General features: G+C 36.7%; 1 protein-coding gene across 2 annotated transcripts in view; it reads right to left on the reverse strand.

Annotated features, from left to right (window-relative positions):
* The window catches only part of ENPP3 (ectonucleotide pyrophosphatase/phosphodiesterase 3), a 105,937-nt gene that overhangs the window by 80,941 nt on the left and 9,150 nt on the right, over positions 1 to 15,846 (reverse strand). For both annotated transcript variants that reach the window (XM_070074616.2, XM_008263526.5), the window contains 3 exons: positions 8,952 to 9,074; positions 7,373 to 7,498; positions 1,812 to 1,872 (listed from right to left, as the gene is read on the reverse strand). Coding sequence is in view for 1 of the 2 variants with exons in the window: in XM_008263526.5 (XP_008261748.3) it covers positions 1,812 to 1,872; positions 7,373 to 7,498; positions 8,952 to 9,074 (310 nt within the window). In the remaining variant the exon portion in view is untranslated. The remainder of the gene's footprint in view (positions 1 to 1,811; positions 1,873 to 7,372; positions 7,499 to 8,951; positions 9,075 to 15,846) is intronic.

A 15,846-nucleotide genomic window follows, 5' to 3' on the forward strand; every position in this document is an offset into this window, starting at 1 on the left:
TTACTGTTATGCTTTCGCAAAAGACCAGTTGTCAGTGTCATTTGGACCCTGACAAAAAGCCATATGAATATTGTCTGTTTGGTTCTAAGCACACCTTAATATATGTTCAAGAATAAGATTCATCTAATAAAACAAGCAATAAAATAAATATTCCACTAAGAAATATTAAAACTTTTGAGTACTTATATTATGCCACATATCATAACTAAAATTAACCTATATTATTTTTATAACTTATCAAGCATTTTCCTTTCTTTAGATGTTTTAATTCTCACATGAAATCTTCTGAACCTGACATCATCACTATTTTTATTCTGGTTTTATAGATGCAGCTCAGAGAAGTGGCTAATGCAAAGTCCCACAGGCAAAACCAAGACTCCAACTCAAGTCTCCATTTTATTCTAACCCCTCTGCTCTTCCACCCAAAAGCTGCTGAAGAAGCCAGCTGGGTCTGAGGATTGGGACATCTCAAAGTGGCATGGTACAAAAGCCAACACATTATCCATAAGCATTTTTGTGTGTAAAATATGTCTTATTATTCATTAAAGGGGTTCAGGTTTGGTTTTTAATCAGGCTGCACATGTTTTGTCAGTCTGACATCCCTCTTACTATGTCAAACTGACTTTAGCAAACAATGCTTCATTAAATCCAAAAGAAAAAATTTGTTTTAATTTTGAAGAAAACAACATAGTTCTGAGAACATTTGTCTAAGTTAAAACAAAAGGAGAGCTTATGGTTCATGTTGCTTTATACACTCTTTTCTGACAGAACCAGGAATGTTAATTTTCGTAATCCAGGCAGGCAGATACTGATGGATACTGCACATGCATACACACCCCCACACACACACCACACACACTCCCCCTAGATGGAAAGGGTTTTTACAGTATTGATCAAAATCCTTGGAATCAACATCTTTCTGAACTTAGAGGGAACACAGTTTTGATCTTGAGGCTATGTTAATGGAATCAACTGTCACATTCTGAAATAAAGAATTTCAGATAGTATCATCATTTTTTCCCTTAAAATTCTAGAAATAATTTCCAAAAGCATGACTTTGTTTTGCAATTTAGGTTGGAAGAGGGGAGAATTTATATGTTTGCATTTAGTTAAACATCAAATGAAACAAATGTTATTTAAAAATTCTTCCTAATTCTAAGAATTCCTTGCTCTTTCTTCTGTCTCACTGTCATACTTGTACTACTTAGCCCAGAAAAGTGTCAAGGGCGGTGGCTACAGGAAGAAAAGGGGAATCTTTGGCTCTGAGGTGAGTGGGGACACATGCCCACACTGAGGTAAAGAACAGGGAGCAGCCATCATTAATGTGTGGAGTTGGTGCCCAGGAGGGTTAGCGGGGCCTCATATGTTCGTCATCGGGGTGCACCTGCCAACCCCTCTGCAACCACTCCTTAAAGTCTTTCTCTCATTGTAAGACTTTCTTTGGACAAGCCTTTCCCCCTGGGCTCAGAAAGAAGAAATTTGAGGCACTTGATTGTTAATATAAAAGTGTTCTGGTGGGAGTAATTTTAGTCAAAAGACCTGACCATAGAAGCATTAGTTAATACCCCACCCAGTTTTTTTAAGTCTTTGTTGTAACATATGAATATAATAAATTAACATAAAAGTGTCTTGTACACAGTAAAGCAAACAAAAAATCTGCTATGTCTTTGAAGCCACCAGCAATCTCCTCTTTTGTTAACTATTCTGTTTTGAAATGAAACAAACCAAGGAAATGCCACCATGCCACTCAACTACATTGCCATGTGTCAATCACTAAAAGAAGATAAAAATTCCATGTCATTCATCCTCACCCTTCTGGACATTGAGACTGCTGGGCAGAGACACAGTCTTCATTCACCCATGAAGTTTCTCCTGAAAAGGATAAGACCAATAATCTTTTGACTTCTGCACCACAAACAAGAAAAAGATGCAAATGTTCAATGGGTGTTATCTTCCCAAGTGACTCAATTAGTGTCACTGCAGTGAGTAAATTCTTCCAGAACATGAGAAGTGCTGTTTCGCATGTTGGCAAGGGCAATGCCTCTAATGACTTGCAGAAATCACAATCTACAATAGCACAGCATAATACCAGGAAGCCAGTCTTTACCAAGAAAAACAATGCAGATTCCTGTAGCTGAAAAGAGATGTTTCTTTTGCTTCTTAGTAATGCCCCCCCATCAAGGACAATGTTTTCCCAACTGCTAAAATAAATGGGTATAATAAATATGTATAAACAATCCAAAGAGAGAAGGGAAAGCGGGAAAAACAAATAGTCAATGACAATAGTTGATAGCTAATGGGGGAGATTTAACAAATGTTTCAAGCTGTGAGCAAAAATAAAATCTTGCTATTCTCTTTACAGAATTTCTAGCTCCCAGATGTCCATCAACTGATGACAAAATAAAGAAAACATGGTACATATACATAATAGAATACTACTCAGCCATAAAAAAAGAATTAAATTCTGACTTTTGCAACAAAATGGATGCAACTGGAGACCATTATCCTTAGTGAAATAAGCCAGACCCAAAAAGTGCTGGCATCCCATATGGGTGCTGGTTTGAGTCTTGGCTGCTCCACTTCCCATCCAGCTCTCTGCTATGGCCTGGGAAAGCAATAGAAGATGGCCCAAGTACTTGGGCCCCTGCACCCATGTAGGCGACCTGGACGAAGCCCCTGGCTGCTGGCTTCAGATCAGCACAGCTCCGGCCGTTGTGGCCAACTGGGGAGTGAACCAGCAGATGGAAGACCTCTCTCTGCCTCTTTCTCTCTGTAACTCTACCTTTCAAATAAATAAATAAATCTTAAAAAAAAGAAAAAGAAATAAGCCAGACACAAAAATACAAATAGTATATGTATTCTCTGAATGAACTGTAGCTAATTTAGAGAATGAATAAAAAAAGCATAATGTATATTGAGCTAAACTGACATCTTGTGATGATTTTTGTCTACAACACTTGCCTATACCCCTATGGAACAGCAGTCTATCCACCTTTGTCTTGTGAAGCATTTTGTTTAAAGGAGCATTGAGTTTGTGATTACAAAGTCAATTGAAAGTTTGATATGGAAAAAAGGAAAGGAAGGAAGGAAAAGGGAGGCAGGAAGGGAGGGAGGGAGAAAACTATCACTATATTCTTGGAATCATAAATATGAAATCTAGACAGAGACCATTCTGACTAACATCCCCCAAAACCAAGGAGTAGACACAATGTACTTCTTGAAACAACAACACCACCTAAAAAGTATACTTGCAAAAACAAGTAAGTAAATTACACAAGAATCTGAAAGGTCCTCTGGTCCCAGCTACTAATCTGCAGAAATATAAGGGCTGAAAAACTGCTAAAGTCACAGAGGATGCAATTAGCAAAACCATGACTGAAAAGCTCTATAGGGCAAATGGCCCCATCTATCCAACATAAAAATCGCAAGGGGGAAAAAGGGAGAATATACTTTTAAAGGACTTGAAATATATGTTGAAATATGTAAAAATCTATTTAGATCCTGCTATAATCTTTTTAAAAAATATTATGAGATAAAGAGAAAAATTTGGGCACTGGTTGGATATTCGATGACAGTAATTATTGATGATGTTTTGGGATGTATAAACAATATAATAATTTTGTTAAATCCTTAATTACTTCAGATACATATTGAAAATATTTATGGATGAATTATATTAACTCTAAGATTTGCATCAATATTATCTAAAATTTGGGGAGAGAGGTTAGGGAGAATTCTGAGTATATTTTGTTAAGGGCAAAAATATCTAAAACTTAAAAATTGGCAAAAGGAGAACTGATCAATATATTTCCTTTTAATGCCAAGCTGAGAATTATCTAAAAAAAAAACCCATCTGTATGGATTATCTAATTACCTAGGGTATGTATCTTTATCTAGTTTTCTCTTTATCACTCATTTTACAACTCATCAGGGTAGCAATTAACAGGCAGAAGATAAACAGCAATATACTGTGGTGGAATGAGGTGAAAAGGTCATATCTACATGGCCACTGAGGTGAAAAGTTCATGCCAAGATGGCCACTGAGGTGAAAAGGTCATGCCAAGATGGCCACTGATAACAGAAACTGCCTGGCAACAGGCCGTGATTGGGTGGCTTCGGAAACCACATGACAACAGAGCCTGACAGCAGGCTGTGATTGGATGGTTTCAGAAACTGCCTAGCAACAAGAGCCTGACTAGCAACAGGCTGTGACTGGATGGCTTTGAAAACTGCCTGGCAATAGGCTGTGATTGGTTGAAGCATAGACCGCCCCTTGACCGAATTGGTTGGTCTTGACTATACAAGCTGTTGTACTAACTGAAATAAATGAGTCTGTGGGCTGCTCTCCTCAGGCCTGCTTTCACGCGATTCCCGGGGTCTGTGTGATGACTCTGCACCTCTTGCCCCCACCACGCTCCTCCTCTCAGAAACGAATTCACTGCAACATTGTTGAGAAATCAACTGCAACAATATACAGCAATCGATTTTTGCCTAGTGGCAAAAAAGTGATAATTATTTTTTCCCACTAAAAGTTAATCCTCATGATTTTAGTCCACCCTCTTTGAGTCCTATATATAGTTTATACCAAGTCAAATCAATTTTCTTCAAACCAGCTTTACATTCTAGCTGGTGATCTCATTAATGAGTTAGCAAATCTCTGATGTCCTATATATATATATATATATATATATGAGAGAGAAAGAGAGGAAAAGAGAGAGAGAGAGAGGAAAGGAGAGAGAGAGAGAGAGAGAGAGACCCATATTCTTATCTTTCTGAAAAATTTGCTTTGCCAATCTGAGATAGAATTGGCAATGAGACAATAACAATTGAATACACGTGATGGGCTTATGGGGAAAATATCATATTGTTGTATCTTCGTGAAGTAGTAGAAATTTATCACAAAGTTTTAAAAAAAATTAAATACTTTAGACTTAAAATACCAAAGAAACCAGCTGGCTTCTTCCACAAAAGTGACTCAAACTCCTCTACTCTCTGAAGATATAAATTTGACAAAAAGAATTTAACATTTTAAAATATAAATTAGTATTGAATCTTTGTGAGAAACGTGAAAAAGAGCTTTATTTTACAAATAAACTGAAATGACTAAATTAACATCATCAGAGTAACCAGTTAGTAATAATGATAAACTTCATCAGTGCATATAAAAATTACTTTTGTTTCTTTTAAAGTCAGGCAACATTGTACAATGAATTCAGTGGAAAAATTACCACATGACCTAAAAGTCAGTCTTGAATTAAATCTAGTTAGAAAACTGAGACAGAAGAAAAGAGACTAGAGATGCCAGAGGCAGTATGGTCTGTGAAATTAGAGAAATAAACAAACCTGAATCTACATTTGTCTTTGTGAATTTAGAGAAATTTCAATACAATTTTTATTTGAAAAAATTTGACATAAAAATTGTGCATATTTATGGGGCACCATGTGATGTATTGTTACATGCTATACATCGTGTAATGTAAAATCAGGGTAAACATATTTATCCTTTCAAGCACTAAACATTTCTTTACAGCAAATGTATTTTTTAATAATACAATATTTACTATTAAATATTGGGCAATTATTAGTTATTTCAGGCTTTTATTTCCTTTTCTAATATCCCTGTTTGTCTGATTTTAATTATATTTTATAAAACACTAACTCATCCTTTAATTTATACTTATTTTCCTGTCATAGAATAATAATGTTTCTAATGATAGGACTAAGAACCAAAGGGATCACAGAAACAAGAATAGTGTCTGCAAATACTAGCTGATAGAATAAAAAAGGGAGAGAATGATCCAACATGGGAAGTGAGATACACAGTAGACCCACAGAATGGACGATGTCCTAAACAGCACTCTGGCCTCAGAATCAGCCCTTAAGACATGCGGATCCGGCTGAAAAGCCCATGAGAGTATTTCAGGCATGGAAAGCCAAGACATTCTGGGGAAAAAAAAAAAAAAAAACCTAAATGAAAGATCTCCACGAGTGAGATCCCAGTGGAAAGAATGGGTCATCAAAGGGAGGAGGGAGGAGAGAACTTCCACTTTGACCATGGCCTTGTCTAAATATGATCAGAGTCAGTGAACTCAGGGGGCTTCCATAGCCTTGGCAGCTCATGAGAAGAGGCTAGGGTGATTACTGACACCATAAACAAGAGTGTCAATTTGTTAAGTCAACAACAGGAGTCACTGTGCACTTACTCCTCATGTAGGATCTCTGTCCTTAGTGTGCTGTACATTGAGATTTAATGCTATAACTAGTACTCAAACAGTATTTTTCACTTTATGTTTCTGTGTGGGAGCAAACTGTTGAAATCTTTACTTAATGTATGCTAAACTGATCTTCTGTATATAAAGAGAATTGAAAATGAATATTGATGTGAATGGAAGGGGAGAGGGAGTGGGAAAGGGGAGGGTTGCGGGTGGGAGGGACGTTATGGGGGGAAGCCATTGTAATCCATAAGCTGTACTTTGGAAATTTATATTCATTAAATAAAAGTTAAAAAAAATTTAAAAAAAGAATAATAATGTTTCTGCTATGATGCTTGCATTTTCCTCCTGTTTCAATAATCAAAATTCAAACTTATCTTTTTTTGTGTGAGAATATTAAAATTATAAGTTAGGTAGCTTAGTTGGATGTGGTATCATGAAAAAGGAGTGGATAGTTTGAGGAAATCATATTGGCATATATATATATATTATTCATAAATTTCCTCAGGTGTTCTAAGGAATTGATAACATTAAAATAAAATAATTTCACATCATTTATAAAGTGGTGATCAGGTAGAATAAAAAACTGAATAACCTGCATTTTAATCTTGACTCTCTATTACCTCCCTGAGGTCAACTTTGAACCATTCAGGACATAATTATTTCAACTAATGTGCTGATGTTTGCACTAGATAACTTCTTCCCCAATGTTTTAACTTAAGGATCCAGGGTCTCAAATCACAATTACAAGAGGGCTTCAAAAATTCACAGAAAAAAATGATGGAAGTAAAAGATAAGTCTATTTTATTGCAAAAAAAAAGTTGACATTAATGCATAGCTTTTTTTTCATAATATGCATTTTCCAGGAATGTTTTGAAGCCCTTACATATGTTTGGTGTGGTCATTGAACAAAACAAGGTCTTGTCTTCTAGAGAAATATGGAACTTCCGCTGTTGCTTCCTTTCCATACTATCTGGTGAATAGATTCCCTTCCTTGATATACATTTCTTCTTGCAGTAAACACATATGGTCTTTTCTTCCATGTGGAGTAACCGGTGATTCTCTGACCTGCGTTAGTTCTTGCAGCCTAAGAGAGCTCTAGGAAAATCACAGATTCACTGAACTTCCAGAGGCAGGTGCATCTGCATCCTCTTGCTTACCTTGGCAAATGCTCTTGTAGTCGGTACAGCAGTCTTTCCTCTGCAAACAGTCGTCTGCACACGAGCAAAGCGTGTTCTCTAGTCTGGTCTCCCCACACCGAAATTTATTGCATGTCCATATTTGAGCTGTAAAATTAGGCAACTCAGTTCTGAGCACTGAATTTTTCTTGAATATTTAACACAAAAGATATAAATGTCATGTATTTCTCCCTGTATTATTCTAATAGATCAAATTCCTGTAATAATAAATGAAAATACACAATAAAAAAGAAGAGCAATGGAGTACTTTCATCACTGGCATGAGAGGTAGAGGGAAATTCGGCTCTGTAGGCTGCAATTCTAGTCGGTCTCTCAGGTACACTCAGAGTTTGAAGAAACACTGACCACTAGCCCTGTTCCTGCTCAAGAGTAGGGGCTCTGTTTGATGACGAATCATGAGCCTTGACTGATCACTGCCACCCAAGAGTGGTTTGTCCCAGCCATGTCTGAGGACAGACAATAAGGAAGAGACAATGACAAGAGAAGGACCGGGAATACAACCACATTTTTGAAAATGTAGGCAAGTGGGGGTATCTCTCAGCTGAGAATGACAGAAGAGGTAGGTCAGCTCCCGACCATGTCTTTACTATTCTTTCCAACTCCATACTTGGTATAAGAGCAGTTTAAATAAATCCCATTGCTGAAGGTAGCAAGAGACTTCAGGAAGGCTGTTACCCATTGCCAACTGCTAGGAAACAGTGAGTAAAATCAACATCAGCCCTGTGCTTAGATAAACACATTGGATAGAAGGTTGCTGCCTGCTTCTGTTTTATCTAGAGTTCTTCATCCCCCTTCACTCACTGTTTACTGAGAAAAGATTTCAGGAGATTAAGTCATGGGAAGACAGACTTCTATCTACTTTGAGTTCTATCCTTCCTCTTGCCCTTTTCAGAGAACATAATGTAAGGAGCTCTATTGTTCTAATCTTCACTTTTCTTTAAGTACAAGACCTCCCCACTTTCCATGATTTCTGTTCCACCTAGATAACAGTATTTTTCAAATTGTGCTCTGGGGTGTGCCAGCATCAGCATGATCAAGAATCAACAGTCTTCCAAGTGAGTCTTATGTGTCCTGAAGTTTGAGAATCACTGCCAATGAAATGGAAGATGTTCACTTTAAACCACAGTAAAACTCCCTTGAAACTCTATGATTACACAGCATCACAGTCCCTGCAGACTGTTATTCCTCAGTGCGTGAATCTGGCGCTGTAAAGAGGGAAATGCTATTAATAGACCAAATATAAAAGATATTGAATTGCATTGCATCCTCCTCCAAAAAAGATGTTGAAGTCCTGATTATCTGAAGAGATAGATTCCCTGTCATAGCCTTCAGAAGGACTCCATCTTGTCAATATCTAAACCTTGGACTTCTAGTCTCCGTAAGTGTGAGACAGTGAATTTTTGTTGATTGAACTATCCAGTTTGTGGTACATTGCTATAGCACCCTTAGTAAACTAATGTCAGTACATAGGTAAAAATCTGGATATGCATTAATGATGGCACAATCAACACGTTAATAAATGAATTCTCTGAAACCCTACCTGGTTCCACACAGGTGCCTGTAAAATCCCAGCAGCAATCGCCACGGTCACTACATCCCACATCACATCGGCAGCCCTCTAGTCCTCTGAATGATGAATCAAAGCATTTTTTCCTGCAGCTTCCTGTAGAGTAAAAGAAATAGGACATCTGTATTTAGAAGTTATCTAATATTTCGTATTTAGATGGTGGAAACATACAGAAGCACTTAGCACAGACTAAGGCACACAAATAGATAATTTGTAGGGTGCTGCATGACCCACCAGTATTATGTGATAAATACTGGGACACTGAAAGGTATAAGAAACACATGGGAGCAGGGAGGGGTGAGACAAAAACTAGAAAAGGGATTGTGTAGGCTCCTCTGAGTCTTGGGAGAAGGATCAGTGTTTTTAAAATCAGTGAAGCTTAGAAAGCAAATTTAGAGAATAGTAGCTAGGTTATGATGATGAAGAAGTAGAGTTCAAAGGCAAAGATGAAGTAGTGGGGGCTGGTGTTGTTGTGTAGTGAGTATGGCTGCTGCCTGCAATACTGGCATCCCATATGGGTACTGGCTCATGTCCCAGCTGCTCCACTTCTGATCCAGCTCCCGGCTAATGGACTGGGAAAACACTGGAAGATGACCCAAATGCTTGAGCCCCTGCCATCCACATGGGAGACCTAGAAGAAGCTCCTGTTCCTGGCTTTAGCCTGGCCCAGAACCATCTGTTGTGGCCATCTGGGGAGTGAACCACTGGATGGAAGGTCTCTCTCTTTGTCTTTCCCTCTCTGTAGCCCTAAATTTCAAATAAATAAATAAATCTTAAAAATGTGCTCATGTCATACTAAGAAGTCTGAAGCCTAGCCTTTGGTAATGGAAAGCCACAAATAATAAGCAGAGAGTAAGCAATTAAGCTTGCATGTTAGAAGCTCACTCTTGAAAATAGGTGAAGGGGAGTAGCAGGGATGGAAACTCTTGGGTCAATCAGGAGATTTTAGCCCAAACCAAAATTGACAAGGGCCTCAAGTAAGTCAGCAGCCATAGATGCAAGAAAAATGTAAATAAAATAAAGCGAAGAGAAATTAAATTGCAATTAGTAGGAGGGAAATTTTACATAAAGAGTGAGGAAGAAGAATGAGTCACAAATGCCTTCTAAGGTGTAGGGTAAGACCTTGAAAGAAGATAAGTTCAGTTTTTTTTTTTTTTTTAGATATCTAAGGAAATATACACTTGAATATTTGAGTCTGGAGCTTAGGGAAGAGAGACACAAAGTAAACACACTGGTTTTAGAGTCATCAGTATACTATTGATAATTAACAACTGAAATACTGCAGATCTTGTTGTGCAAGGAATGTATATCCAGCTAAAAATAACTTCTTTCTCTATATTACCATGAAAAATGATCTGTAAATTCCCTTGTGATTCTTGCTTTCTGCTTTGTATTCTAAAGGAGTCCCTTGAAGAAAAGGAGGGTATGATGGTATATCTGAAGGAATTCCACTATGCATACTTTGTCCTCATCCCTTAAACAATCATTATATAGCTTAAATATTGTCATTTATTCCATAATTATTTATTTTGCATCATTTTGTTTCAGACACTGTGCTAAGCATTGAGTATAAAATGATAAATAACATGGTTAAAGAGACTTTATGCTTAATATTTTTGAAAATAGTGGTGGTTAAAAGCTATGGTGGAGGCTGGTACAAGCTGGTGCTGTGGCACAAAAGATTAAGCCTTTGTCTGCAGTGCTGGCATCCCATATGGTACGAGTTCAAATCCTGGCTGATCAGTTTTGGTCCAGCTCCCTGCTAATGTGCCTGGGAAACCAGCTGAAGATTGCCCAAGTACTTGGACCCCTGCATCAATGTGGGAGATCCAGAGGAAGCTCCTGGTTCCTGGCTTCCACTTGGCCCAACCCTGGCTATTGTGGCTATTTGGGGAGTGAACCACCAAGCAGAAACTCTCTCTCTCTCTCTCTCTCTCTCTCTCTCTCCATCTGTCTCTGTATCTCTACCTTTCAAATAAATAAATAAATCTTTTCTTTTTTTTTTTTTTTTACAAAAAGCAATGTTGAACACTACATAACATGGGGAAAACTAGTTTCCTACTTGGGGAGGAGGTCTTGCTTGATATTCTTGCATCACAAAATAAACAAAAAATTATTTTAGAAATGCCCTACATGAAGGACCTCTGTGGGTGAGACCCCAGTGGAAAGAAGTGGTCATCAAAGAAGGATGTACTTTTCTCTGAAGGGAGAAGAGAACTTCCACTTTACTTATGGCCTGGTCTGAATACTGACAGAGTTTGTGGATTCAAGAGGCTTCCATAGCCTAGGCAGCTCATGTCAAGAGCTTCAGGTGATTATTGGTGTCATACATAAGAGGGTTAATTGTTAAATTAATAACAGGAGTCACTATGCATTAACTTCCCATGCAGGACTTCTGTACTATGAGAGTTAACAGTGAAACTTGTTCTCAAAGATTTATTACATTTTGTGTATTAAGTGGAGAATATTCTTATGTCTCATAAGTTTCAGTTATGCCTAAGTGTCCAACTCTATTGCTTTTTTTTTTCTTTGGTGCTTCCTTAATTTATGATAAAACTTGTTCTCAAGGACTTATTTTCTTTTAATGTATTAAATGGGGTATATTCTTATGTCTCATAAGTTATAGTTATGACCTAATTGCTTGCAAAAGATGTATCATTCTTAAGTGCTTCTTTAAAGTTAATGAAGTTTCTCTAAAAAAAAGTGAAGTAAATTTCAAGATGTAATGATTTTTTTCGAAGGTTTTTATTTAATGAATACAAATTTTCATATGTACAGCTTTTATAGATATAGCGTTTCTTCCCCCCATACTCATCCTCCCACCCCCACTCCCATCCCACCTCCAACTCCCTCTCCCATTCCATGTTCCATTAAGATTCATTTTTAATTGACTTTATACACAGAATACCAATTCTACACTAAGTAGAGATTTCAACTATTTGTACCACACAGACACACAAAGTATAAAGTACAGTTTGAAGACAAGTTTTACCATTAATTCTCATAGTACAACTCACTAAAGATAGAGGTCCAACATGGGGAGCAAGTGTACAGTGACTCTTGCTGTTGATTTAACAATTGACACTCATTTATGATGTCAGTGATCACCCGAGGCTCTTGTCATGAGCTGCCAAGGCTATGGAAGCCTTTTGAGTTCACAAACTCTGTCAGTATTAAGACAGGGCCATATGCAAAGTGGAAGTTCTCTCCTCCTTTCAGAGAAAAGTACATCCTTCTTTGATGGCATCCTTCTTTCCACTAGTGTCTCACTCACAGAAATCCTTCATGCAGAACCATTTTGCCACTATGTATTGGTTTTCCATGCCTGGAATGCTCTCATGGTGTTTTTAGTTAGGCCTTAGGTGCTGATTCTGAGGTCAGAGTGCTGTTTTGAGTGTTCATCATTCTATGAGTCTGCTGTGAGGACTGCTTTCCATGTTGGAACTTTCTCACCTTTTTTTTTAATATATATATAATTCTATCTATTGTTATTACCAGGAGATGCAATAACTTTGAACAGCCCTTGTCTAGACTGTTGAGAAGCATTTTTTCCCCTGTTAAAATTGTTGAAATCTTTATTTGATATAGAGTTGGTCTTCTGTGTATAAAGTTAATTGAAAATGGGTCTTAGTGGAAAATGGGACTGGGAATGGGAGAGGGAGGAGGAGGATAGGTGGGAAGAATCACTGAATTCCTAAAATTTTACTTATGAAATGCATGAAGCTTGTATTCCTTAAAAAAAGTTTATTTGGGAAAAAATATTTTGGAGACTTAACTAAATATAAACATCGCAGGGGTCAAGCGGATAAGGACAGTATTTTAGGATGCTCACATTAAAAGTGAACAAAAAAGGTCAAAGAAGGTGAAGACTGATGTAACAGGCAGTGAAAGTGGTAACTGTCAAAGTGACAGAGCTCCTGAGCTCATCCACTGTGATCTGGCCAAGGGACATACAACAGAAGACTCACATAATTTCCAGAATTCTGTTGGAAAAGATTAATGAACATACGAAACACACAGTTATTTTTCACTAGCAATCAAATCAAGAAGACACGCTGTTGTTGGCAGTGTAAATTGGAAAAATCTTTTTGGAAGGTTATATGACAGTATGAAGCAAAAGCCTTAAAATGTATTTTTTAAAAAGACTGAAATGATAGGCAAAGAAATGAAGCAAGGAAGGAAGGAAAACTGAGCATATGAAAACACAAATATAACAATGTTCTGATTTGGACAAAATCATTGGAAGAAAATACAACAATGTGATGATAATTTTATTTGCCTGAGATAGGAAACATGGCAACTATAGGACAGTGGTGGAGGAAAACCTTTTGAAAAAACAAAGGGATTCTACCAACAATTTGAATCTAATAATAATTCAAAAAGTCTATCTGTTAAGTAGGGAACATTCCCTCTAAAGTATGTATACCTTATATTACAGTACATTTTTAAAATGTCTTTATAGAAATAAATACGGAAATACCTGTGGGAACAAAATGATACCTGGTATTTGCTTCAAAATATTTTGAAGAGGACATAGTGAAAAAAATATAAATAAAATAAGATTGGTTATAAATTGATGGAGGAAGGTGATGGGCCCATAGACATTTATTAAATTAGTCTCAGACTCTCATATATATTTAAAATTTTCCATTAATTTTTAAAAATCTTCATACTTTATTCTCAGTAATGCATTTCCAGTTTGTATTCTAAAGAAACATACGAAGATCTATGTGCAAAAATGTTCTCCACACTGTTACCTATAATTGCATGTACTTTAAAAAGTGAAAACCTTAAGGTACATCCAAGAATGGAGTTCATTATATTACATTATTGTATGTACATAAAATAACTCATAGCATTCCCAGATGCCATTAGAATTTTATCTTAAAACATTGCTCATGGTTCTAAAGTTTGAGGAATGTTTGTGTTATTATTTGGAAGAAATAGTTTTTCTCATTAAATATAGCTGATCAGTCTCAGTTATCTCCTCAACCTCCTTATTCACAAGATGAGTAGAATAAAAGTTTTCAAAATAGATAAACACACTAAGTAAAAGAATTAGAAGATAAAGGCAGGAAAACAAACTTGAAAGACAGAAGCAGCAAAACGAAGGAAGCAATAACTAAGTGCCTAAGAGGAGGGAGTCCCTGGAGCTGTAAAAGCCGAGAGGCTTTCCCCGGGGTCCCTGGATAGTGTAGTCCTGGACGTGGAGATACCACACATCACCAGGTGAGAGTAGGGGGACAGACACAAGGTTGAATACAGGGAAACTGATTGAAAATCTGGACATGCAGCAGTGACTACCCAACCCCTATTCAACTCCAAACTAAAAGAATCAGGATCTAGAGGCTTTAGGAAGTAGTAGTTATTGTCGCAGAGACAACACACACAGAAGAAAACGGCTGGGACGAGAAAAGATGAGCAATCCTTACTCTGAAATCTGAACAGATGGCCACCAGGCATTGAGAACAACAGGTAAAAAAAAAAAAAAAAAAAGAAAGAAAAAAGAGAGAGAAGAAAAACTTGTTTGTAGAAGAAACAATGCAGGGAGAAGAGCTTTCTCCACCCCCCCCCCATCTAATCCCCCCTTAACTCTGCTTTTCAAATACAGAAATCTAAATAAATTTTAAAAATTAAAAATAAAAAGAAGTACCATTCAGCATGTTATTTTTGGAAATAAAAGTATGAGTGCAATCATGAAAATAATCAAGAGAGGGGTATGGTGGGCAGAATTATAGTCCCTAAGAAGATTCCATGCCCTCATTTCCTAGACAATGGATTTGCTGTTAATGTGACAAAGCGGGTTGCATGTGCTATTATGGCTACTAATTAGTCAATCTTAAAGCAGAGAGGTAGTGAAATAATATGAACATTATATTATTAAATAAATCATATTATAAAATTGCCAGAACTGAAAATATATGAACATTATATTATTAAATAAATCATATTATAAAATTGCCAGAACTGAAAATATATGAACATTATATTATTAAATAAATCATATTATAAAATTGCCAGAACTGAAAATATATGAACATTATATTATTAAATAAATCATATTATAAAATTCCCAGAACTGAAAAGCATAAATTATTATATCAAAATTGTCCAGGGCAAAACTCAAATGAAAAAGTAACAAGATTAAGAGATCTTGAAAGTTCACAGTGAGAGATTATGGGCAATATACAAAGGATCATAAATAAAAATGTCATCAAATTTCTTAAAAGTAACACTGATGCTTGAGGACAGGAAGGAAATGTCTCTAAATTGCTGTAAGACAATTATTTTAATTTTAGAATTCAATATCTAGGCAAACTACTAAGCATTGGGCTAAGATGAGAATGTTTTATATAGGCAAATGCTCAACTTGTATCTTCCAACTATCCTATCTTAAGAGATTACCAAGGATGTTCTTTAGCAAAAAGGGGAAGAAAAAAAGGAAAATGAAACTCTAAAACATGAGATCCAAGAAAATAGACAAGTTGATGGAAATACCAATTGTCCACAGAATAAAAACGGAAACCAACATAAGTTGGAGTGCCAATACAGAACAACAAAAATTGAAATAAAAGGTATTGTTCTATATCCAACTTTACACTGCCAAAAATTAGAGAGCTGGATAAGGCCATGTGTTGGTGGGAATGCACGGTGAAAGTGGAGCAGGTTGTGGCAGCCATCCTGGAAAACAATCTGGGATTCCTTACTCAAGTAAAGAAGACACACGCCCTTAGATCCTGTCATTCGATTCCTTGATATGTAACAAGGCAAATATCACACAGGTCCTTAAGGAAAACTGCAAGACTGTGTGGTCCTAGAAAACTAAAGTCAAACTGGATGCCCAGCACTGGGAGAGGGCATAAGTCAA

Source organism: Oryctolagus cuniculus, chromosome 5 (genome assembly GCF_051225735.1).
Source record: "Oryctolagus cuniculus isolate XC-2025 breed Fujian yellow rabbit chromosome 5, ASM5122573v1, whole genome shotgun sequence".
In the NCBI taxonomy this organism is placed as follows: domain Eukaryota; kingdom Metazoa; phylum Chordata; class Mammalia; order Lagomorpha; family Leporidae; genus Oryctolagus; species Oryctolagus cuniculus.